This window comes from Schistocerca serialis, chromosome 12 (assembly GCF_023864345.2).
Source record: "Schistocerca serialis cubense isolate TAMUIC-IGC-003099 chromosome 12, iqSchSeri2.2, whole genome shotgun sequence".
NCBI lineage: Eukaryota > Metazoa > Arthropoda > Insecta > Orthoptera > Acrididae > Schistocerca > Schistocerca serialis.
In genome coordinates this window covers 15,680,847-15,707,187 of record NC_064649.1, presented here as the reverse complement: position 1 = coordinate 15,707,187, position 26,341 = coordinate 15,680,847, and the positions used below count along the sequence as shown (strand labels likewise).

At 39.5% G+C, this 26,341-nt stretch overlaps 1 protein-coding gene across 2 annotated transcripts in view; it reads right to left on the bottom strand.

Annotated features, from left to right (window-relative positions):
- Positions 1-26,341, bottom strand: part of LOC126428450 (protein draper) — a 418,154-nt gene that overhangs the window by 46,205 nt on the left and 345,608 nt on the right. Inside the window, exons 9-11 of one of the 2 annotated variants that reach the window (XM_050090385.1) lie at positions 26,112-26,278; positions 18,640-18,768; positions 788-895 (exon numbers count right to left, since the gene is read on the bottom strand). In XM_050090385.1, coding sequence (XP_049946342.1) covers positions 788-895; positions 18,640-18,768; positions 26,112-26,278 — 404 coding nt within the window. The remainder of the gene's footprint in view (positions 1-787; positions 896-18,639; positions 18,769-26,111; positions 26,279-26,341) is intronic. The other variant, XM_050090386.1, reaches the window with a different exon arrangement.

Sequence of the window (26,341 nt, the reverse complement as noted above, 5' to 3'; positions counted from 1 at the left end):
TGATCATTGCTTGTACAGCCCTCTCGCAGTGTCCGGAGCAAGTATGGTGGGTCTGACACACCGGTGTCAATGTGTTCTTTTTTCCATTTCCAGGAGTGTATTTGAACAGCCCTCATACATGTAGATAATGTCTGCAAAGTGTGTTACCAATAGAGTTAGTAGTACCAATTCAAAAACAACAGTGAAGTGCATAGCTGCAACACTAGAAGGAAAATTTCTCTGGTATCTTTCTTCGTACTTGTACTGGAAATGTTGGAGCATGCCCTTGTAAAGTTCTCTCAGATATTTGTCTGCTTCAGTGAACAATTTTTGCCACTTTTTCACATCTGCTTCTGCTTTTGAGGTTAATGGATGTGCTGACCTTTGCTCATCTTCTACCAAGTCCATTTTTAAATTGCTCACACCACTTGAAAACTGTCTTCAGCATTATTATCGCCATACCCCAATTTCAACATTTAACGATTTTCTTTGGAACTTCTCTGCAGCTTGGAACACAACTTAATGTTCAGGTATTGTTTGTAATCCACAACATGCAACACACGTGGTAAACACCTCCTCACTCTAGTGTCTCTGGATGCTGATTAATAAGTCAGACTGTGTTCTAATTCAGTGCTGTCTGTCTCATCAGATAAGATGATCAGACAAATTAAACAAATCATGGAGCATCAGTAGCAGCTGCTAAAAAAGTTCATTCACCGTAATTTTTGAGCACATCTTGTACGCCAACTTAACAACTGAGCAGTGATTGTCTTACCTCATTACATTTACAAATTCACCATCAACTCACCATTCTGCGGGTTGCAGGCGGCACTGTTCAGACAGTGGCACTGTTGGGAGCAGTTCTTGCCGTAGTGCTCCTGATTGCAGGGGCGGTCGCACTGCGTGCCCTCCCACCCTGTATTAAAAAGAGTGCTCAAATAAGTAATTTAAAAGCTTCACTGGGTGCTCTAAATAGAGCTATGCAAGATAGAAAGTGTATTAAAAGGAAAATTCACTAGTGAAAACTGTAAAACTATGAGACAGTAACTGTCAAGTAATTACCTTAAAGAGGTAAAATATTTAGTATTGCTGACAGACACACACTCTCATGAACCAAAACATTATGACCACCTGCTTAATAGGGTGTTTGTTTACCTCTGGAATGCAATACAGTAGCAACTGTGTGTGGCTTCGATGATATTCATCTTCAGTGGTTTCTGGAGCTATAAAGTACCATCACGTCAAGGGCACCAATGCAATAGTTTGTAGGGAGAGGGTGGGGGTGGAAGGGGGGAGGGGTGGGAGCTAGACCAGTGTGTATGGCATATTTTTAATATTTCGAAAGACAAATGGCACCCTTAAGTAGCCATAAAAAATTTTTGGATTCGACCATGTTAAAAACCTTTGCCATACTGACTTTTAAATTGTTTTCATGAAAGAAAGAACACCTGAATACACTATATTTTTTTCCTTTCTCCAAGAGCTGGGCTGGACAGAGCAGGGGTTTTGCACAGTACCTCCTTGCCCATAGATATGGGTGTCCTTACACAAGATGCCAATGCACAAGGCAAACAATTCTCTTAATTATAAGCGGGTGGTTTGTGGGCACAAAGCTGACACCCAATACCAACTCAGGTGCCCTCCATTGGGCTCAGATCAGGCAAATTTCTCAGTTACAACACCGTGATTTCACTATCATTGTCCTCAAAGTACTGTAGCATGATTCTGATCTCGTGATACAGACAGTTATCCTGCTGCCAGATGACATTGCTATCAGGGCAGACTTCAAGTGTGAAGGGATGCACCTGGTCTGTAATAATGTTCACATAGTCCACAGTTTTCGTGGTGCCTGCAATTACTACCATAAGCACCATGAAAGCCCAAGTGACTACCCCACAAACATAATATACCCCCACTAGCGTGCACCTGTAGCAGTGTACATATTTTGATCAGCATGAATGATGTGTTTAATATTTTAATGAGGGGACTTCCTACAGCTGTCACAAACATAAAGACCTGCATTTTTAATCATCAGCTGTACAATAAACCTTAATTCTCCACCAGTTTCAGTCATTCAGACTGTCATCACTGGAAGAAAATGCAAATAGAGGATGTCCGGGAAGTAGAGACGAATATTAAAGTGCTATAGAACATACAAAATTTATTGAAAATTTAATGTTTTTTCTTTCCAGATACATTAAGTAACTTCTCTCATTTATGTATGAAAAATTATATCCTCCATATGACCACCCAACACCGCATGGCAATGAGCAATGCGTTCACCGAAGTTCCCAATGATGTGTTCACAAACATCTGGTGGGATGCTGTTAATAACCCTTTTCTTTCATCCTTTAATTTGTGTCGTGTTTGTAGTTTGCTTATGTACACTTTTGATTTTACAAATCCCCACAAGGTGTAAGATTGTATGATCTGCCAAGTCATTCCTGGTTGCCACATAAAGAGAGAATTTTTTGAGGAAATTTTTCACTCAGCAGAGCAATCGCTTCGGGGGATGTGTCACACATCACACCATCTTGTCGAAGCCAAAAAACCATCATTTTCATCAATAAGAGGGGAAAAACCAATCAGAAGGCATGTTCCATTTACGGTGATGGCAGCTCCCTCATCATTTTCTAAAAAGTATGTGCCGATCACTCTTCTTGCCCAAAACCCACACCACACCACACAGTCAGTCATGGGCTGTGGATGCATTTCATCTCCCACAGCCACTCACAGGTTTTCATTACCCCTAATTCTGCAGTTGTTCTTATTGACATACCCACAGAGGTGGAAGTGTGCCTCATCTGAGAAAATTATTCTTTTTGTGAAGCTTTCATTCTCCACTTGTTGAGCCAAGACCCAATGAGCAAATCGATGCCTCTTTCTGTGACCTGCATGCTTCAACTCTTGTGTATGTTGAATCTTGTATGCATGCATTTTGAGATCTCTTGAAAGGATTTCATGCAGTGAACTTGGTGATAAATTCAATTGTCGAGATGTTGGCGAAGCAATTTTCTGGCGCTTACAGTCACACTTCCACACACTATAGTGATGTTTTCTTGTGTTTTAAAAAAAAACCATGGTCACCCTATTTTCTTAACGTTTGGAACAGAACCTGTGGTCTCAAGCTTCTGGAGCAGCTTCTGAACTGATGATTCTTTTGGAGCAGCATTATGTCCGAGTGTCACACGCAATTCACGAACAACTGTCGTGGGGCTTTCACTGTTTTTGTAAGAACTTTTCAGCACTTCGATATCTTGCTAGTTATCATCTGCTCCATAATAAAAATAAACATCAAACAACAATGCTCACCCTACAAAAGCTATCAGGCTACTAAGGGGAAGGATCGCAGATAATAAACATGTAAAAACCACGGATTCCAACCGTCATAAGAGAAAATGGCGCAAAATTCAAATTCATCCTCACTTCCCAGACCATTACATTAGATGGAACATCAACTCATCTTTCTATTTGATGTTTCAAAAGTTCTCTATGTTACAGTGACTGTAAATGCCCATGTATTACGTACCATGACATTAAATAGTGACAAATTGGTGTTACAATAACACACAACCAAATGTAAAGGACCTATCACGAAGACTGATCCTAGTATATTCCCATGAGGTCCACACTGTTGTGCAGCTTTTGCTGCATTTATGAGCTAGCCAAGCACACCATGTGTGGCAAGGGATGACCAAATATGTGAGCTCTAAGTAAGATGGCTCTGAAACTTTCCCTCTGTGCTTCTGCTAGCCTTTCCCTATACATGGACCAATACTTGCCCAGACGGAAAGGTCCAGAGTCACTTTGCTCGGAGCTCGTGTACTCGGTTACCGAATCAGTGCCCTCACTCATGGTGCGCTCGGCCAGTTCGCAAAAAACAGTAAAAGCCACACACAGTCTGGGATCAGTCTTCACGATAGGTCACTTATGTTCAGTCGTGTGTTATTGTATGGTCAGTTTGTTGCTATTTAAAGTCATGATACATAATAGATAAGCACATAAATAATTGAGGGCTTTTGAAACATCTAATAGAAACGTGAACAGCTTTTCAATCTAATGCATTTGCCTTTCTTCCAGTGATGATGGTCTCTGTGCTAAAACTTGTAGAGGATAAAGGTTTATTTATACAGCTGATGGTAAAAAATGCAGTTCTTTATGGATGATGTGTATCCAGACAGAACCATCAACTTGGTGTAACAATAAATATGATTCAAACAATGGAATGTCCAGGTTGGACTATTAACAACATTATGGAAAGGATAAATTGCTACTCACCGTAAAGCTGACTCATTAAGTTGCAGACAGGCACAAGGAAATGACTGTTACACACCAAACATCTGGCCAAAGCCTCCTTCAGAAAAGAAAACACACACATCCACACAAGCAGGCACACCTCACACACACACAACTGCTATCTCTGGCTGCTGCAGCCAGAATGCAACTGGCACACTGAACAAAAGCAGCAATCCACTCCAGAAATCATTCGAGCCTTGACTTACGGTATCCTACCGTCCCCACACCCTCCACCAAACAGTTTCTGCCCTTCTACCCTATCACTACCTTCCAACCCACATCCCCTCACACTCATTGTGTGCCGCTGTCCACCAGCGCACCCACTGGTCTCTTCCACTTCTCTAATCCTTTCCTTCTCCACTCCCTGTTCCTCTTCCTCCCGCACAGCCTCTTGACACTGCGCCTGGCAGCCTTATCGTGCTGCTGTTAGTCCCTAAACACACTGCCAGACAGCACTCTCCTCCTCCTCCTCCTCCTCCTCCTCCTCCTCCTCTCCCCCCACCCCCATCCCCTTCTCTGCCCCTCTCTGTATTGTTGCTTTCGTTCAACGTGACAGTTGCATGCATTGTGGCCACAGCATCCAGAGATAGTGGTCACCTGTGCGCAGGGTGTGCCTACTTGTGTGTTTTCTTTTCTGAAGAAGAGTTTGGCTGAAAGCTCATTGTGTAACAGTCTTTTCCTTGTGCCTGTCTGCTACTCAATGTGTCGTCTTTGCAGTGAATAGTAATCCACCCTTTTCACAAGAAACATGATTCATCAAGAAACACGATCCATCAGATCAAGTGTGACATTTTCATCGACCCACATTCCAATCTCAGTGACCTCCATGCTCATTGCACTCGAAGCTGCACCTACTTGTGACTTCAGCATCCTTAAACCATTTTCCACAGATGCTTATGGCAGTAGCACAGAAACTGCTGACCAGCTTTGCCGTTTCCTAGGTGCTCAGCCCCAGGTGCCAGGCCATAACAATCTGCCTTTTGTCAAAGTCTCTTATGGAAGTGGGTTTCCCCATCTGTGGCCAGTACTGTCATTAGAATGATTCCACATTCATCTCTGCTCTGCTTATATACAACACAGGATCAGAAAGTAAAGCACAATAATCTTTTCTCCCATGGTATTACAGTTGGAATGCTGAAATTTCACGACGGTATAATTTGAAGTTTGCGCCACAGAAGGTATTTTGTTTTTATGTGCAGCTTTAGTGACAGAAATCTGAATTACGAAACAAACATGGAACATGTGTTACTTTTGTCTGCTTGCGAAGAGCAGCAAAGTGTAGTTTGATACCTGTGGACCTAACGCCATAAACTGAATGAAATTAACAGGGACAAGTGTGGCACGTACAGAGATGACTGTATGGATTGTAGCAGGTGGTGCACATTCTTCCAAGAGGGTTGCGTGAAACTCAATGATTCACAACACTTCAGGTGGCCAGCAAACACTGCAACCCTGCAGTGTTGGAGCCACTGAGGCAGCAATTTTGAACGGCCGTGTATGCAGCTGCAAACTGTATCACAACAGTTCAAAATATCCTGGTACTGTGTACAATATTGTTCATGACACGTTGAAATTTCATAAAGTTATTGCTCGCTGGGTGCTTAAGAATCTGGCAAGGACAAGTGAATGATGACAAGTTTCAATCACTTGACGCATTACACCTCAAAAGGGCATGGCTTTCTGAAAGGAATCATCACTGGTGATGAGTCGTGGGTGTACCACTACATTCAAAACCCAGCAGGCCTCTACAGAGTGGAAACATGCTGATTCCCCAGTACAAAAAAATTCAAAGTGAGTCACTCTACCAGGAAAGTGCTTCTAACAGTGTTCTGGGATGTGCACGGTGTGTTACTGGTGGACTTTGCTGAACACAGGACCACTGTGAAAGCTGCAGCCTACATTAAAACTTCGGTTACATTGTATTGTGCCCTTTGTGACAAATGCCACAACATTAATGCTGTTGGTGTCAAACTTATTCGTGACAATACTCGTCTCCATGTTGCTGCTCCCACTTGTGAGAAAATCATCAAGTTTGGGTGGGAGGTGCACCATACAGTCCGGACATTGCATTGTCAGATTTTTCATGTTTGGTGTCATCAAGAAATCCCTGGCTGGTCAACGCTTTGTGACAGATGAGGAAGTGAAATTGGCAGTCTGCAAATGTCTATACTTGAACCAAACATACTTCTATGACTAAGTCATATTATAAGTAGGTAAAAGGCATCAAATTATTGTGCATTACTTTCCCCCCTCTGCTCGTACTTTCCTTCCTGCATGATGTGCCTGTCAGACCACCGGTGGTATTACTGCCACACAGAGTGGCCGCGCGGTTTCAGGCGCCATGTCGCAGATTGTGCAGCTAATAGTTTCAAAACCTAGAATAGCTGCTTGTTCTTTTACATATGTTTATTAGTACTACTATATGGACAAACTAAGTTGAAACCATGGTGGATGATGGAAGCATCTGTGAATGGAAAACGCCTTTACGATCACTCTAACCAGCCACTGCAACAAGTGTCAATTTGTCTTTGTATATAGCACTATTTCGACAATATTATGAAAATGATAGATTGCTACTCGCCACGTGGAGAAGATGTTGAGTTGTCGACAGGCACAACATAAAGACAGCTATATATCTTACTTTTTCATCAAAAGGTCTCCTTCAAAAGGACACAGACACACACAAGTACAACTCGCACACATATGACCATTGTCTCTAGCCACTAAGGCTGGGTGGTCACTAACAGACCGTGGTGTGTGTGTGTGTGTGTGTGTGTGTGTGTGTGTGTGTGTGTGTGTGTGTGTGTGTGTGGGGTTTTCTTTCCCTTCTTCAGAAGGCCTTTTGACCAAAAGCTCAAATGTATAGCCCTGTTTTTGCTATGCCTGCGTGCAACTAAATGGCTAGTAGCGCAACCTATGCTTTTCATAACACTGTAATTATTCCATCCTTGACTTTCCACTGTATGATTTTGCCTAGTGGCTTTTCTTCCATCCCACAACCAGTGCTGTTTTCCTTTGTTAGTATTCTCTAATGCGTTCCTTTACTTAGTGTTCAACCTTTATCAGGGATGAGTGTCACTGGAATCTGATATTGTGAACAACAACAACACATCAATAATATACTCTCCATAAAATCAGTGTCATACAAAGCCTGAACATTCATTTCAGTGCTGGAATTCATACAATACAAATAACAGCCAGAGAACAAGTGACCATAGTTTAACATACCACAAAATTTTCCAAGTATTACCGAGACCGCGACAATACTCTATTTGCAGAACCAACCCCTGTCCTTTACTACCTGCACGTATGACCAAGAAACACAAAAAGAATCAAGAACAACAAAAATGCTCACATCTTTTCTGTACCGTAAAGATGTAAAAACTTTCCTTCCTGTTTAAGAATATACCTGGCCTCCCGTTAAGACTGTAATAAGAAATAAACAAGCAAGCAACCAGATATAACAAATAGCAATGACTAATTTATTCCAGACGTATCCAGACACAAGACATTAATATCTACAAACAACTTGTAGTGTTGACTGTATAAGCTTTTCTGACATAATAATTAATTGTGTTATCACATTTGCCATAGGATGCTGCACTCAACCAAGTTTAGTATTGCAGTGATTCATATAGTCACCGTGTGCATAAGTTGCTGCATCGATGTCAAACCTCTGCCTATAGGACAGAGGGAGGGAGGGGGAGGGGGGGGGGAGGGAGGGAGAGAGAGGGAGAGAGAGAGAGAGGGAGAGAGGGAGAGAGAGAGAGAGAGAGAGAGAGAGAGAGAGAGAGAGAGAGAGAGAGAGAGAGTCCAACAACATTACAGCCCTGATGACAAAAAAAACCCTGCCAGTCCAGGCAAAAAGCATTCTATATATTTTCAACATACAGAGGTGGACAGTGATTAGGGAGATACTGTGTTCATTAACTTGCAGAAGACACTACGACCTAGTGAACAAAATATGAGAATATGGAATATAAGACCAGCTGAGTAACTGGACTGAAGAGTTTCTATCAAACAGGAGACAACATGTCATTCTCAATGGAGAGAAGCTTTCAGATGTGAAAGTAACTTTAGGCATGCCCCAGGTGAGTGTTATAGGACCATTACTTTTCAAAATATAGTTAAATGACCTAGTAGATAACATTGAAAGACCCTCAGGCTTTTCACAGGCGATACAAGATATACAAAGAAGTCACGATGCTAGATAAGTGTAGCAAAATGCAGGAAAACCTACACAAGATCAATGCTTTGTGCAATTAAGCCTCAACATAAATAAATTTAACATATCACCAATACATAGACAGAAAGATCCTTTATTGTATTACTACATGTTATACAGCAATCATCAGGAACACCGTTACTTCCGTAAAATATCTAGCAATATGCGTGAAGTGTGATCTGAAGTGGAACAACCACATAAAACTAATCACGAATAAAGCCGATGCCAGATGGATTCATTGGAAGAACCTTCATCAGTACGGGATCCATACCAGATGGTGCTGATAGAGGGAACAGAGAAGATCCAGAGATGAGCAGCACATTTCAACCGGTTCATTTAGTCAGCATGAAGGCATAAAGGAAACGTTCAGCCAACTCCAGTGGTACACACTGCAAAAAAGGCGTTCTGCATCATGGTGTGGTCTACTATCAAAGTTATGAGAGTGAAAATTCCTAGAAGAGTGAAGCAGTACATTGCTTCTTCCTATGAGTATCTCACAGAAGGACCACGAAGACAAAATTAGAGAGATTTGATCCCACATGGAAGCTTAGCGGCAATTTTTCTCCTTGTAAATCGTATGTGACTGGAACAGGAAAAGGGGTTGGTGACACTGGTACACAAAGTACCCTGTGCCACACACCATAAGGTGGCTTTCAGAGTATAGACAGATGTAAATATACATGTATACAAAAAAAATATGTTACCTAACTACCAGTTTCTATACCAAGTACCATCAGCAAGCAATCCTATGATGATGAACATCAATGTCCATGATTAAAATTCTATTCAGTTTACACTAACCAAAAAATATCCATACAATAGCTAAAGTAACCGTGGCACACAGTCATCAGAATTGTTTCCCCGAGTAGGTCTGCCATTGTATTATTAAAGTCCAATGTTGTGTGATAAATAGACACACAGCCACCACAAGACACAAGGAATCCTCTTATGTACAGACTAGAAGATTTGTTTTTTATGTAATACTGCATAGCACTAACCTCCTCCATTTCTGTCTACAAACTGTGTACTACCTCCTTAATAATTTTATCTATGTACTTCAGTTGTGACCTCCGTCTAGCCCTTATTCCGTTGATATATACCTCTGACAACATTTTTAGGAGCCTTTCAGTCTCAATGATGACCAACAGTCTCAATCCCATAAATTCCCTCTCTTTATAACACATAATCATCCTTTTACAAAACTGATCATTCAAGATCTTATGTACCTATCTGCCAACAAAACATCTCAAACAATTCAGTCCTTTCCTTTCCTCAGAGTCCAGGTCTCACAGCCATACAATGACACACTACAGACTAAATGCTTTCAGAAACTTTTTCTTGTACTGTAGGTTGTTATATTTTCTGGCTAATTATCTTCTTCTTTTCACTGAAAACACTATATGATTGGGCAATTTTCTTCCTTGCTTCTTCCATGTGCAGTTATCTTGCTTCCTAAATAAGTAAACACGTCAGCTCCTTAACCTGGCACGAGTGAATCGGATATGTCATACCCGAGGTGTTTTGAAGCGCTGATTATAGAATGTCATTGTTGCCACACTAATATTGCTGTCACAGTAGCTGGAGGTTAGGGAGAGGGGGCAAGATGCAATGTCAAGTTTATTGTTGCGCCAGTGTCAGAGGGAGATACACGTGTGCAAAGGTGGCAAGGGTACGTCAGACACCGACCTTGTAGTCGGTGTCACATTTTTGAGCTGTCAGCAAGTTTTTGAGATGTATAGTTATTTATAGTATTCTTTCATTTTTTTTTATATTTTACATTTCTCAAGATGTCTCATGAAAAAAATGAACATCGGCTACAAGAACTACTAGAAGAAATTTTAGAAAATTGTTCAAACGTTAATTCCTGTGACTCTGAGAGTCAAGAAGAGATTGACAAAGTTTCTCAAAGAAGTGAAGAAAATGATTCAGAGCAAGAGGGTATTTTGTATTATTCAGAAGAGACAATATCTGCGTTAGCGGCTCCTAGTCAGTCACCTGAGGTATGTGGGATTTTTTATACGTCCAAAGATGGTACAAAACAGATGAAGGATTGTCCTGGGCAAAGTGTTCGTATTTGTTCAGAGAATATTATTACCAATTCTCCATGCATAAAATGTGCTGCAGAACATGCCAAAACAGACTGAATATTGGAGTCTTTTTGTAAGAAACAGTATGTTGAATACTGTACTTACATTTACAAATAATCAAATAAGGCGTATCAGGGGAAAATATCCAGAAGATAAAGATCAGTACCACATGAATGATGTAACTTCAGAGGATTTGAAGGCATTTATGGGACTTTTGTTTACAGCAGGCCTAAACTGCTCAAATAGACAAAACTTGAATGATATGTGGCGTACAGACGGTGCTGGAGTTGCAATCTTTCGGACTACAATGTCACTGCAGAGATTTTACTTTCTCCATAATTGTTTGACATTCGATGATAAGAACACCTGAGACGAAAAGAAAAAGACTGACAATCTGGCTGCTATAAGATATACTTCTGATAATTTTTTTGAAAATATTCAACAACACTATATGCCATCTGAGAACTTTATTATTGATGAGATGCTGTTATCTTTCCGAGGAAGATGTTCTTTCTGTGCATACATGCCAAACAAACCTGCCAAATACAGCATAAAAATATATGCTCTTGCAGATGCAAAGACATTCTATAACCTCAAACTAGAAGTATACTCAGGAAAACAACAACCTTACCAGCTTAGTAATAAGGAATATGATATTGTAAGCCATTTAGTGGAACAGGAATTTGACATTTGGTAATTGGTTTACTAGTTACCCCCTTCTGATCCATCTCTTGAAAGAACATTCATTGACTTCTGTCGGCACAGTCCGTAAAAACAAGACAAGCATACCTGAGATTTTCAAAAAAGTAACAGAAGTAAAGAGTTCTTGATTTGGGTTCCAGAATGATGTTACATTGGTGTCCTACATACCTAAAAAAATAAAGTTGTGCTGGTTGTGTAAACTTTACACCACAATAAAATATAGACCAACTGACAGGTGATAAAAGAAAACTGGAAATGATTACTTATTACAATACAAATAAAGCTGGTGTCGCTGTTGCAGATGAACTGAGTGCCACTTATGATGTTACTCACAACAGCAAATTTTTATGGTATATTCAATATGGCTGCCATAAATGCCATCACAGTCTACAGAGAAAATAAGAAGGGTGACAAAACATGCATGAAGTGCCAAGATTTCATTCATAATTTAGGTTTGAATCTGATGAATGACAATCTTTGCATTAGACGAGAAAATGCACGTCTTTCAAGGGAAATTCGAAAGAGAATTGCTGATCAACTGGGACAAACATCATCGCCAGGTAAAAAAAAAAAAAAAAAAAAAAAAAAAAAGGGACTGGTATATATGTCAGGTGTGGTAATTGTACTGGAAAAAAGACAGGAAAACAAACCAATGTTTTCAATGTGTGAGAACCCAATATTTATGAAGCACACAATTTTTATGTGCAGATGTGCTGATTTGTACATGTAATGTTGATGCAGAGCTAATTGATCTCATAAGACCTTTTATTTTCTTTTTCTGTTTATGATTATAAGATAATATCATTATGTTAATTAATCAAAGAAACTGTATTTTGTTCGAATTTTGTTGGAAAAAATGTTAAATTTCTGAAACTTGTACTTTTTTTGAGAATATATAGACACTTCATAATTTCACCCAAAAAAAAAGATTTGTATCTTAAACAGTGTATTTTTCTTACTCATCTTGTTTTATAGACACCATTATTAATATCCCAAGTAAAGAATACACGATTATAGTACCAAAAATTTGTCATCAGAGTTTCAGGTATCTCGTACCCACCTCATACCTCATAGCTGCTGCAACAATTTCTCACCTCATTCACACCAGGTTAAATTAGCTTGCCACATACATGTTCTCTAGTTTTCTTTGCCCTCCTTTGTCACACGCCATCAACTTTGTTTTAGACTTGTTTATTTTCACGTTATATCCTTCATCTATAACATTATCTTTTGTACTTGACGATTTTTACAAAATGAAGAAAACCACAACAGTTGTTGATCCAATACAATTTTATTGTTTACAACTGGTTTCAGAATAACATAATTCCATCTTCTAGTATACACTGTACTGATGGCAACAATATGTAACAATTATGGGTAAGCAGTCATGAAAAATTTAACAGCAAACTGATGACTGGGCATTACTCACACGAAGCATATAAGAACTAAGGTTATATCTTGCCGTATGTTACCTGTGGAGCAAAAGTTCTGTGTCCCACTTCATAAAACAGTGAACCTAAGGAGTTACCAAAATAGATAAAGACCCTTTAGAGAACTACCATCTGCAGAACCATGAAACCCCCAAGAAATAGTAAAAAGAACATTTGGAGAACCACACAATATGTGAAGACACACCTACATAGGAGCTCAACCACTGTCTTGCTCATATGGCCAAACTGACAACAAAACTGTAATCAGCTGAGGGGGACACAAGTATAAGCATGCCCTACATGCGATGCAAACTAAGTTGCTGCATGCAGCTATGGTAGATGGATGGTTTAAAGCTGCAAATGGGAAAACCAAATATGGATACTCTAAGACTAAGGAGGCACAGAACACGTACATTTAGATACAAAACCCGAAGGTGTGCAACCACCATATTAACAAATTTGATATAAAATGGACTTTTACAGAAGATGAAATTATATTATTCTAATAATGGTTGTAAACAATAAAATAGTGTTCAACCAACAACTGTTCCAGTTTCCTTCATTTTGTGAAAATGGAGGTGTACACTTGCACTTGTCCTACGAGCTCCGTAACTGGTAAAACGTATGCTATCAAAGGAAGAACCACCTGTGAATTGACACATTTTGTGTACCATCTTTTGTATAGACATGGTTTGGCGTTATGCATCAGTATGACTGCCACCAAGTAATCAGTTACAATGAATTTGCACAGATAGAGAGTGTATACTGGCAACATGCAATATCCTGCTGGAGAGCATGTTCTTCAATACAACAGTCATGACCCAGTGTCTGTTTCACCACACATGCCTTCTGGAGCCCCACATACTTCACCTTTGGAGTATGTTTAAAGTTGCAACGCCATTTAACCCACACACTGTGGTGCAACCATTATCTGTACTGCAGCGGAACTGTGTTTCAGGAAACATGTAGTCTCCTCTGACAATGCTCCACTGCTGTTTTTGTACAATGGTCTTAGTGTGGGATAACATTTGTAATTTACATTTTGAAATCCTTTTGTATGTATCTTAAAATATATTTATATCATAATTTTTTAATGTGTCTACTTAACACAGCTTCAAGATATTCTCCACTTTCAGTTGAACATCTCTTATTTTGTGATGTATTATTCCATCTATCTCTACCAATTCAAGTTCCTCCTCTTTGTGAGTGTGTTGCAACTAGCAGGAAAGGAAGGTTAGTGTTTAATGTTTTGTCAATGGTGAGGTCATAAGAGATGGAGCACCAGCTCAGATTGGTGAGGGAAACCAGCTGCCTCCTCTTCATAGAGAGCGTTCCAGTACATGCTTTAAGTGGTTTCCATAAACCATGGAAAACCAAAAGCTTGATGTCCGCACAGAGATCTGAACTGTTTTCTCCTAAACACAAAACAAAAGTGCTAACCAATGTACAGTTGTGCTCTATGCCTTCTAGAAGAAAGAATAATCCAAAGAAATGCTTTAGACATAGCCAGAAACAATTTTTCACTCTGTAGATGAAGACAATGTTCTGGTCTTGGACTCCTAGTCTGATAAACTAGTTTTTTTATCTTTCTGGAAGTTTTCCAAAACCTTGTCTGCATGCCTATCTGCTGCTCATCGCTTCCCCTATGCAGTCAACAAAAAGGTATAAAACGAATCCGCAAATGCCCAAAAACAGAGGGATCATTAAAAAATTATGATATAAATATATTTTAAGGTACATATGGAAGGATTTCAAAATATAAATTACAAATGTTATCCCACACTAAGACCATTGTACAAAAACAGCAGTGTAGCATTGTCAGAGGAGACTACATGTTCTGGGTTTCCTAAGACACAGTTCCGCTGCAGTACAGATAATGGGTGCACCACAGTGTGTGGGTTAAATGGCGTTGCAACCTGAAACATACTCCAAAGGTGAAGTATGAGGGGCTCCAGAAGGCACGTGTGGTGAAACAGAAACTGGGTCATGACTGTTGTATTGAAGAACATGCTCTCCAGCAGGATATTACATGTTGCCAGTATACTATCTCTATCTGTGCAAATTCATTGTAACTGATTACTTGGTGGAAGTCATTGTTATATCCTAGTCAGTAATGCCAACCGAGCCCGCTGCCAAAAGGTTGGCAGCATCAAAGTCCGGACGCCGTCTGCATAAGCAGCGCCAGCGATACAGGAAACCGCTGCAAGTCTGCGCGCGCCACCGCTGGCGTCTGGTTTCTTAAGCGCTGGAGTTGCGAGCGCTAGGACAGTTCTGTATTCGCCGCTCAGTTGTATACTCGCCACCGAATGGTGTACTTGCTAGTCAGTTGTGTGTTCATCGCAGCAGAGTAGTTGTTTGTCGTCAGCCGACGCTGACCTAGCCGCTCCGACTCGAACTAGACAGATTTCTGTAGACACGGAGTCACTACTGTGTTTCTGTATCATCGTTAATAAAGATAAGTACCGACTTTTATTTAATCAGAGTGTCTGGGTTTTCATCTTTCTGTTCACTGTTCCAGCGGACCGGTCGGCCCGCTATTAAAAGTGTGGCGGTGACTTCGTAAGCCGTTTCTACAGCGAATTGCTTGTCGCTACGAACGCCGCCACAAAAGTCATACTGATGCATAACGCCAAACCACGTCTATACAAAAGATGGTACACAAAATGTGTCAATTCACAGGTGGTTCTTCCTTTGATAGTATATGTTTTACCAGTTACAGAGCTCGACTAGGGGAAAGTCTGACACCAGGGACTGTCTCAGGAGCAGGATCCACAGGATAGGGAAATGGCTGCTGAAGGAGCACACGGTCTCCTCACAGAAATGCAGAGATTTGGGAGTGGGGAAGGGAGGGGGAGGGGTGGGAGGTGGGGCAGGGATGAAAAGCTATTCTGAGTGTGGTGGGCAGAGTGTCAGATCGAATGGACCTCATTTCTGGGTATGATTTTAGGAAACCATAGCCTTGTCAAAGTAGCCTCTTTGACAAGACTATGACTTCCTAAAATCATGGCCTGAAATGAGGCCCATCCTGTCTCACACTTTGCCCACCACACCCAGAATAGCTTTTCATCCTCCCTCATTGCAATCCAATCTGCATAATACCCTGGTGGCCACTGTATTCCTTCTGCACCCATTTCCCTACCCTATGTCACCTACCCCTATGACCATCCCCACTGTAAGACTTGCCCTATGCACCCTCCCTCCTACCACCATCTATACCAGGAACATAACTGGCAAAAAAATGCTATTAAAGGAAGAGCCAGCTGTGAAACAGCACACGTCATGTACCAGCTGTTATGTAAACACTGTTCAGCTGTGCCAGTACACATGCCATCTGGGTTCTTCCCAATAACATCATGTTATCAGAACTCCACAGGTAGAAACTGGTGTTACGTCTTTGACTCTTGCCACCCACGTGGTCTGAATTTATGATAATTTCCTTGGTCTCAGCATTTCTTCTCAGTAACTATTCCCTTCTTCACTCCCTTTTAGTTTTCTGTATAATTTAGTTTCTAACCTGCCTATTCTCCCCCTTGACTCCCCCACTCCCGGCAGCCTGTCTATCATGTATTACACACTTGGATTTCTGCTCTTACTAACTCTTTCACAATGTTTTTGCATAATCTCTGTCTTTTTTATTATCCTATCTTCCACTTTTCAGTTCTCAGGCTTTCAAATCTCATCCAGTGCAGTCCTCAACAATCAATCATTCTCATCCCATCCGGTAAGTCTCCCCCGACACGGGGTTCTGGATAACTTTTCTATAACTCTCCCCATTTCCTAAACCTCACCAGTTCTTTTCCCTTGTCCCTGTTCCTTTTGCTTCAATCCTTCTGCCAGAAGACACAGCCCTGTGGCTCCTTAAGCTTGCACATTTCCATAATTTTTATATGTGTTTTCTCCTGCCATTGTTTGGTGAGTAGATTTTTATCCATCCGGTTATACTGTACTACTGCTGAGTGAGGTTTCAATGATGATAATATACCAATGCTTTGTTTTCTTGAAAAGTCTTATCTACATTATGGCTCCAGTTATCCCAACACTGACTCCAAACTTGCCCTTGCAGCTTTGCTTTCACCAGTACCTCATCTTCTACCTACTGGTGGAAGTAAAGTTGTGAAGGCAAGTTGCGAGTCATGCTTGGATAGCTCAGTGAATAGAGCACTTGTCCACAAAAGGCAAAAATTCCACGTGAAAGTGCTGGTCTGGCACACGGTTTTAATCTGCCAAGAAGTTTCAAACTGGCACACACTACACTGTATAGCCTTGATGTTTCACATACAACAGTAAACCACAAGGTAACAGGAAACTGACACTCTATACAGCTGAATACTGTCTAAAAATGTTGCAGTATTACTGGTAATGAGAGGTTACTGTAATTATTTAGATTTAATTTAATAGCTACAATTTTATTTATGACAGTAAGTAAAAGAGCATTTTTAAATGGAAAAACTAAATGCATCCCACACAAGCAACTACACAATTTTATAGATTATTTGTGTTAGATGTCTGTTGGTGCACTGTTGTTATTTCTGGTCCACAGTATCACAATAAATGTCATCATGTTCAAGTAAATGTCTAAGGGTAACATAAGACCTAATGATTTGAACATCTGGCAGCTATTAGACAATTTGATCTAAGGATAATTTCAATCAATATACTAATGATGAATCCAGGATGGAATGTAAATATCGTAATGGGATTAGATCAATACTCAATGAAGTGGTAAAGCGGAGAGCAACAAACTAGGCATGAACAAAGATGGATTATGAGATGAGGTAACAAATTCAGTATTGCCATGGAAAGAGCATGACGAGTGCGTATGTGAGTTGGAGGGAGGGAGGGAGGGAGAGGGAGAGGGAGTAAATTTAACCTTTTCAGACTTCTAATAGTGTATTACACAATCTATATTTTTAATAAAGAACGAGTCATTTCAGCATACTGGCAAATATAAATTTGAAGACTGTTAACACTTTCAGTTAATAACTTGAATATTTTGCATCAGAGAGATGAAGTTTGTAGTAGTATTTGACATTAACAAGTTTAAAGAAGTAGACTGAACATTGTCACAAGAAGTCTGTTAAAAATTGTTTAAGTATGGTACAACTAATTGTTAAAACAACTAATACCAATGTAAGAAATACATTGATTGTTGAAAGATAGATTTACAGTTGTGATCACAGAGCTCATTAGTGTCTTAGGCTCAGTGTATTTATGTATTTGTTCGACGGGGTATCATATATTGTTCACTTAAGAGTGATTTTATTGGTTATTTTTATAATGTCTGAAGTAATATGAAGCAGAAATATTTCATGTCTATACTCATGCACCACGATCCCATGACTGAAAAATCACCCCCTGAATGAGCTAAGTTAACTATACAATATTTGTTTTGAGTTTATAATGTGACACTCTGCAAATAATGTTAATGAACTAAATAAGCAGTTAACTTTGTTAAAAAGTGCTCCCATTTTCACAGTTATTTAATAAAAAAAATGTGTACACGACATTGTTCACATATATTACAGTGCTTAATTCAGGTGTGTGTGTTTTGTTAACTCTCTGGGAGAAGAACTTTGTCCCAAACCTCTTCTAGCCATTGCTATTTTCTAAGAAATTTGTCTGTTGCCCACTGCCTTTAATGTTTAATGATTGTAATATGTCCCCATACAGATATTCAGTCATCCAATCCTTTATTCACATACGATTAGCAATGAAGAAGATAGTTCTTTTCTAGTCAGCATTCTCATGTAAGCGACTACGGATGTTCCTAATTTACGGAGCTCGCACATACAAGGGTTCAAAAATTAGATGTTCTAAACAGGACTGACATTTTTAGAAGCAGCCGAAAGTTCACATAAGTATCACTCTAATTTGGTACTAAGAGCCATGGTGTTGAAACAACTTCTAGCAACAAACTTGCCTGGCGTGCAGATGCAACGACCATTTTCTGGTAAGCATGTGGCACCATTCTTGCAGTTGCAGCGATGTGCACAGTCCTCACCAAAAGTGCCAACAGGGCAGTGTTCACTGCAATTGGCCCCCCTAAACCCTATGACACAAAAAAAAAAACAAAAAAACTAAAAACAAAAAATAATGACGCTAATTACTACCTGTTATTAAAGGCACGTCGGAGCAGCCTCAGTAGCAGAGACGTGTCTTGTGAATGCATAATCCGATTTTTAAAATAAAAACAAAATTAAATTAACTGGAGATTGTCTCTCTTCTATACAGGCAGTGACACGTGTCCAAGGTCTTTAACGTAAGTAACGGAACACTATTCATGTGAGTAAATCTATCAGTCTTACAGAAGGATATCTTATTGACTTGTCCCCTTTTATTTACAGGATATGAAGATTAACGCCTGGGCATAAATTTCCTAAAGCATCTCAAAACACTTCCAAGAAATTGCCTTTGAAGATTTTGAACGCTCTCAATACAAGAAAATTTGATGTTCTTAACAGATCCATCTGCAGCTGCATGTATAGTGTTCTTGTCTTGTAGTCATGAGGTTGTTGCTGGTTTCATTCTTGCTAGACACACTGTTTTACCTGTTATTTGAATTACTTATTTATTTATTTACTGTCAAATTGAGATGGCTATTAATAAACGTGGAATCATAATTTTGTAATAAAATAATGCCCTTTTTCAACTTCCAATCACATGAAAATGCGAGTATACACAGCAAATTAAAATTTGATCAAAATATGTAAAACATCAAATAGAAACTAATTTTTTTATTTCTAGAGATTACAAATAACAAACACAATATCAGAGACAGTATTATTGATATATCACGGGTATTCAAAAAATGTGTCACCTGTGCCTACAGGCAGTAGTATTGGCTCAAACTAGAAGAAAAGTTCCTATAATCATATATCTGGAAACCAATATCTGTTGACACATGGGTCAATCAGTCCTCTCATTCCCATCGGTCCTGTAAGTAGAAGAAGATAATGTAGGCAGTGTTGCATGTGGTTCCCATGCATCCTGACACATCCTTCTGCCATTCTGCCCAATGAATTTCAGTAACACCTGTCTCCATTTGGATTGCATCACATGCATTTGTCATACATTCCTGTAATGGCTGCACATTGTTAATAGGTTTGGCATACACCAATGCCTCTAAATGTCCCCACAGCCAGAAATCCAATGGACTCTGGTCTGGTGAATGAGTAGACCACACTGCTGAGCCTTCTTCATCAATCTATCACCTGTGAATAATTGTGGTGAGGTACTGTTTCACAATCCATAGAAATTGAGCCCTGCCCCATCTATATAAAGGGATTTTCTCTGCCTCGGACTGGGTGTTTGTGTTCTTATCATTTCATCATCATTTGTGAAAGTATGAAGTTTGGACTGTGTACAGATTGGGACTTTGTACGGACACTGACGACTGCGCAGTTGAGCGCCCCGCAAACCAAACATCATCATCACCAAAAATCATCACCACCATCATCATCATCTATATAAATAAAAATATAAATGTTCATTTGTTCAAAATTTCATGTCTCCAAAACTTCGTGACTGACTGCTTTGGAATTTTGTCACAAACTTGCATTCTAATATAGGTATGTTTTTAGGTTCCTTATAATGTTGAGATTTTTTGCAACATTTTCCCATTATTAAATTAATAAAACATTATATATTACATATTTTAGATACACAAAAACAAATGCATATTCCAATGCAACATTGTGTCAAAATTTCAAAGCCTTTGGTCAAAAACTTTTGGACATCTGTGATTAGGAACATTTACAGTTTATGTAAGTACAAACATAGAAAACATTGTTACCAAAAATTAGGATGTATGTTCAAATCCCACACATATTAGAAACATGCACTTTCTCTTTTCTTTCTTTTCCATTTAAGCACAGTGGGCTACAGCAAAGTGTGGCCAGGTACAGATAGTAGTGCATAAACTGCCGTCACCATATTCCTGCAAGGGTAGGTATTCTCCAAAATTGTCAGTAATTCCTTGTGCAGAAACCAGTGATATACAGCACCCGTTAATCTGCTAGATAAAGAACATGGCATAATGAGTGTCACTGACAATTCCTGCCTGTAAAATGATACGGAAGTGATCCTGATACTTCAACTCCACAACTGCTCACAGATTGGCTTCTGCCCACACAGGCCTATTGTGGTAATTTACTATGCCTTCTCTTGTGAGTCCTGTCCACACCACCAAACAGTACACATAACTCGTCGCAAGTAAAATGGCCCATATGTCAACAGGTATTGGTTCTTGGACACACAATTGTACATGGTATTTGCCTTTAGTTTTGAGCAACACTACAACCAGTAGGAATGTGTGCAGTACTTTTTTTAAACATCATGTAGATTTTTCTTATCTTACAACACGAAAATTTGCATTTTTGTACATTTTGATTATTATGAATACTCACATTTTCATGCAATCGATAATTAAAAATAAAATATTATTTAATTTAAAAAAAATTGTTCAGTATTTGTTAATCAACATTTCAATTTGATGATAAATACAGAATTCAAATAAAAGAGAAAAATGTTATGTCTCATCAGAACTGAACTGGCAATCTCATGATTAGAAGACAAAGATGCTACACACACATCTTTGAGCAGCTCTGTTAAAAAGCTCTAAGTTTTTTGTATTTAATAATGGCACTGGGATCTTCAAAGGTCATATTTTTGAGGTTCCTTTTTATCGTACTACTTTAGGAAATTGAAAAGCAGGCACTGACCTCCAAATCCTGTAAAAAAATTAAAGAGGTCCAGTCCATAGCGGCCCCTCATAAGTCTTATTATGTCTTAGTACAAAAATAAAATCTGTAACACCAGCAGCTTTTACATTCGTGAAAAGCTCATGCTGAAAATGACACAAAATAACACAAAAAGCCAGACCAAAAGTCACAGGGTGAAATGGCGAAAGCAAGAAAGGAAATTCGAAATGAGCCTGTACCACAAGACAGCCGCAAATCCTTCCTTGATAAGTAAGACCATATGAAGCCAATTTGCTTTAGCACATGCAGAAGTTCATATTGCTGCCATTCCCCTGATTTTTACTCCTTTGTAAGTTTGAATCCTTGCTGCGCCACACAGGAAAATACAGTCACACCTCTTTCATATCTACATCAATATTATTGATGTTGTATAATACATATTACTGAAACCGACAGATTGTTACTAAATTCGAAACTACAAATCTTCACCAAGAGTCAATTCTATTGACCACGAAAACATCATAAATCTATGTTTAAACCCATTACCTGAACTTTAGTTTACAGGATGTTTACGTTAATAGAAATAAATTAAATATATCGCTGATTTTTGCATTTCCCACAGTGTTATGTCACAAATGGATAGTGGAAAGCCTTCAGAATGTATGAACATAATCTCGTAACATTTTTCCTTGGGTTTATGCAGATATTTACATTAAAAATAAATCAAAATTAAAATCAAGATACAGATACATTTTTGATTAATTTTCTTGAGTAAGACAATTTTCAGTTACTTGTTTACTTGTTCTGTATGGATGTATATGTATGAAGTTTTATTTGGTTTGCTCAGAATCCATCTTTAGCCATGTTTGTGGGAGTATTATTGCATTTTTCAAATTGAAAATTGACCTATTCTCATCCCCTCAAGCACTTATGTAACTGAAACATCACTGTCTAATCACAAAATTGCAACAGCTGCCAGTAGAACAAGCATTTGTCATTCTGATGATACGTATCATGACAATGCACACATGCCCCCCCCCCCCCCTCTCTCTCTCTCTCTCTCTCTCTCTCTCTCTCTCTCTCACTCTCTCTCTCTCTCTCTCTCTCTCTCTCTCTATCTCTCTCTCCCTCTCTCTCTCTCACACACACACACACACACACACACACACACACACACACACACACACACACCACAAACTACATGCATTTGTACCCCATGCAGTGTTTAACATGCATACCTTTAGTTATCATGCACTGTCCAAAGATTTTCCTTACTATTGGTGTCAATTTAATTAGTTCTGAACATGCCTTAACTAAGAGTTTCAAACAATGCAAGTTATATTATACCATTTCTTCATGTAAAGCTTTGAATATACATGATAATTACCTATTAACACAAAAAAGTCTTAATTGCATTCATGCACAAGTTTCATTCGACACACTTTTCTAAGAGAGAGCACAAAGCTTGCACTTTCAGTAATGTTGTGATTTGCAATATGTCAGAGACATGAAAATATTTTAATGTCGTTTATCAAAATTATTTGAAATATTGTCCAAGTGGCTAGAAGAAAGCTTATAAGCTGAAAACTGCAGTGTGTGGAACTGACAATTAATATCAATACTGTTGCAGTGTTTTGACAGTTCATGTTAAGAGGAAAAGCCAGAAACAGTTCTCCTAAAGCATTTGCAGTCACAGCAATGAGTAGTAAAAATACATTTCTATGATGGAAAATTTTCTCAAGATATCTGCTGTATGCCTAGTTAATTCTTGTATGGATTTTATTTCAATCTTTGAGATACAAAAAAATGTTGTTTTCAATCAAATAACGCACAAATAGAATCTAAAGGCTGCAAGATTATAAGACTCAGGCAAGCAGAAAACATAGCCAATATGTGTTTCTTTCTGTCAAGCAATTTCTTTTTTTACTAAGGTCAGGACCAGCTAAAGTATTATAAAATCCAATATAATAGTGAACACACATGTGAAACACACAATCAGAGAGAATCGACAGACCTCATCAGTCATAAAACATGCTGAACAGGAAGAATTTGTTCAAATGTTAACAGTTGACACACACATTGTTTTTGTAACAGATGAAAGCTTGAAGAACACTGGATGCAACATAAAACAAATTACAAATTAGAAAGTAAATATATTACCAATTAAACATCTTACTTTACCACAATATCAGAAAATTTTTTTGTAAACCGTTTGCAACTACTGCATTAATTTCACTGCCATGGCTGGATGAATTACAGCATCTAATTAAATCAAATTTGCTGCTGAAACTTTGTATCTCAATAGCTGTTGAGGTTTAACATATTTCTTCATGTGAAATTTGCTTGCAATTTGTTAAAAGTTAACAACAACACAGTAATAAACTACTACTATAAGACTGAATCAATCACTAATTTATGCTTTAGAAAAGAATCTTTGAACAGAGACTACAACCAAAGAAAATAAACAAGGGAGGATTGGAAAATAATGCACAATAATTTTTTTCTGCCCTGGTACTGCAGCTGAAATGTTGAAATTTCACAACAATGTATTCTGAAGTTTACGCTACAGTGAGTGTTTTGTTTTCATGCACAGCTCTTGTGAGAGAAGCCTGAACTAAGAAACAAAAATGGCGTGCATGTTACTGTTGTCCATTTGTGAAGAGCAGCAATGTGTAGCTGAATATTTGTGAGCCAAATGGCACAAACAATGTAAAGTCAATAGGGGCACGCATGGCATGTACAGTGACAACTGAATGGACCATAGCAATGCCTCCTGGTGGTCTGCTTTCTTCCAACATTCTTCAACATTCCAGCTGCACTACAAGGGGAGGAAAAATTATTGTGTGCTACTTTCTAATCCTCCCTCAATGAAAAAAATGTATTCTTAATCATTTCTCATTGACACACACATTAACAGAAAATAAAAATCACCTTATCTTGCAGAAGAGGAAAGGAGATGAGATTTTAGTGAGAGGTAAATCAACGACAAAATGCTGGCAGTTGAGATAAATAAAAATATTACCAATTACAAGTGAAAAATAGCTCTGTCAATGAGTTATGGATGTGCCAGAGATAACTACAAACAACCAGTAATGGGGGGGGGGGGAGGGGGAGGGGGAGGGGGAGGCAGAGGCAGAGGCAGAGGCAGAGGCAGAGGCAGAGGCAGAGGGATAAAATCAATGATCAGTTGGTATGAGAAGAGGACTGGGATTATTAAACATTGCTGACAAAAAGATCACAAGCAACAGAAAAAATAAACCAACAGTAAATGGTGATGGCAGAGAGAGACCAAAGCATGGTGTTACAACATATCATACAAGAAAGAGAGAAGCGGAAAGGGAATAAAATGGAAAATTGTATGATCGAAAAAGCAGTTACTATAATGGAGCTTACACTCCATCTCAGATGAACTGAAAAAGTTTCATTGATAGCCACAATGGACAGGTATCTGTCGAAACACCACACTAATCTCAAGTTCCTGAAGAGAGGCAGCAGCCTTTTCAGTAATAGCAGGTGCTAAAGTCTGGGTGATTGACTGCTCTGGCTTTGTAACATTAGAAAGCAGGCCCTGCTACATCATTACTGCTAATGGCTGAAAGCAAGAGGATACTACAACATTGTATTTTTGAAAATATGTAATCCTTCTTGGAAGGCAGGATCCATAGATTCGTGTGGGTTTGCGCCATACACGGTGCCTCCCATTGGCACTGTACAGATTAAATCCTGATTCATTCAACTGTATCACATTACGCATTTGCTCCAGTGTACGTCCCTAGCAGTTGGCGACAAATGCAAGCCACTAGGTCCAATGACGTTGGGTTAACAGTGGCACCCGTGTGCAGCAATGGCTCCCATACCCCACGGAACCCGTATGCCTATGGATTGTCCACTGGGAGACATGCCTAGCATGTGCAGTGTTGAACTGAGCTGTGATTTGTTGCACTGTTGTCCTCCTGTCACTACTGAAGATCCACCTCAGATATCGCCGGTCACCGTCATTGAGGGTGGCTGGACGGCCAGTAGTTCATCTGTTGTGGACTGTGGCATGATCATTCAATCATTCACGATACACCCTGCACACGGTTGAACCAGTGAAGCCAAATTCCTGCAGCACTGTCAAAATCAAAATTCCCATCCGTCAGGCACCGCACACTATACCCATTCGAAAGCCATCAGCTCACAATGATGTTGCGTGTTACACAAATCATTTGCACAACCACTTCTCAGAAGTGTCCTATACAACTGCAGCTGGCACAGAGAGAGTGTGGTATGCAAACAACGCACCTGCATCATCTCATGATATTTGTTAAGTCAGTGTAGTACAGACAAGAAGATAACAGACACATTTAAAATGTAATGCTGCAGAAGAAAGCTACAAATCAGATATGCAGTTAATGAAGAGGAAATGAATAGAATCACCGAGAAAAGAAGTTACGGACTAAAAGATGGGAACTGTCGATAGGAAGCATTCTGACGGGAAAAGGAGGTGAGGCTCATCTCAGCAGATAATACGCTAAGAGCCGATTACAAGCTTCCAGCCCTGGCATCCTCTGCTCAGGAGCCGTGGAAAGGTGTGCAACCTGTACTCTGATGTCCGATGCAATTAGAACATCCAGAACACGAATGTAAGCCTGCCAGAGGTGAGAACGCCAAGAGAAGTGTGCTCCGACAGCCGGCCAGCACCCGTACAGACCTGCGGCACAGATGCACGTCCCGTTGACGGGGGAGCACTGGGCGTCGTTCTGACAGTCGCACTGCTTGTCGCAACCCTTCCCGTACGTGTAGAGTGGGCACGGCCTTGAGCAGGTCACGCCGTCCCAGCCTGCCTTGCAGTCGCACGCTCCTGTCCACGGGTGGCACCTGCACAAGTGTTACCAGCTGCCACAACCGAACGACACTACAATAACGTATTTCCATAAAACA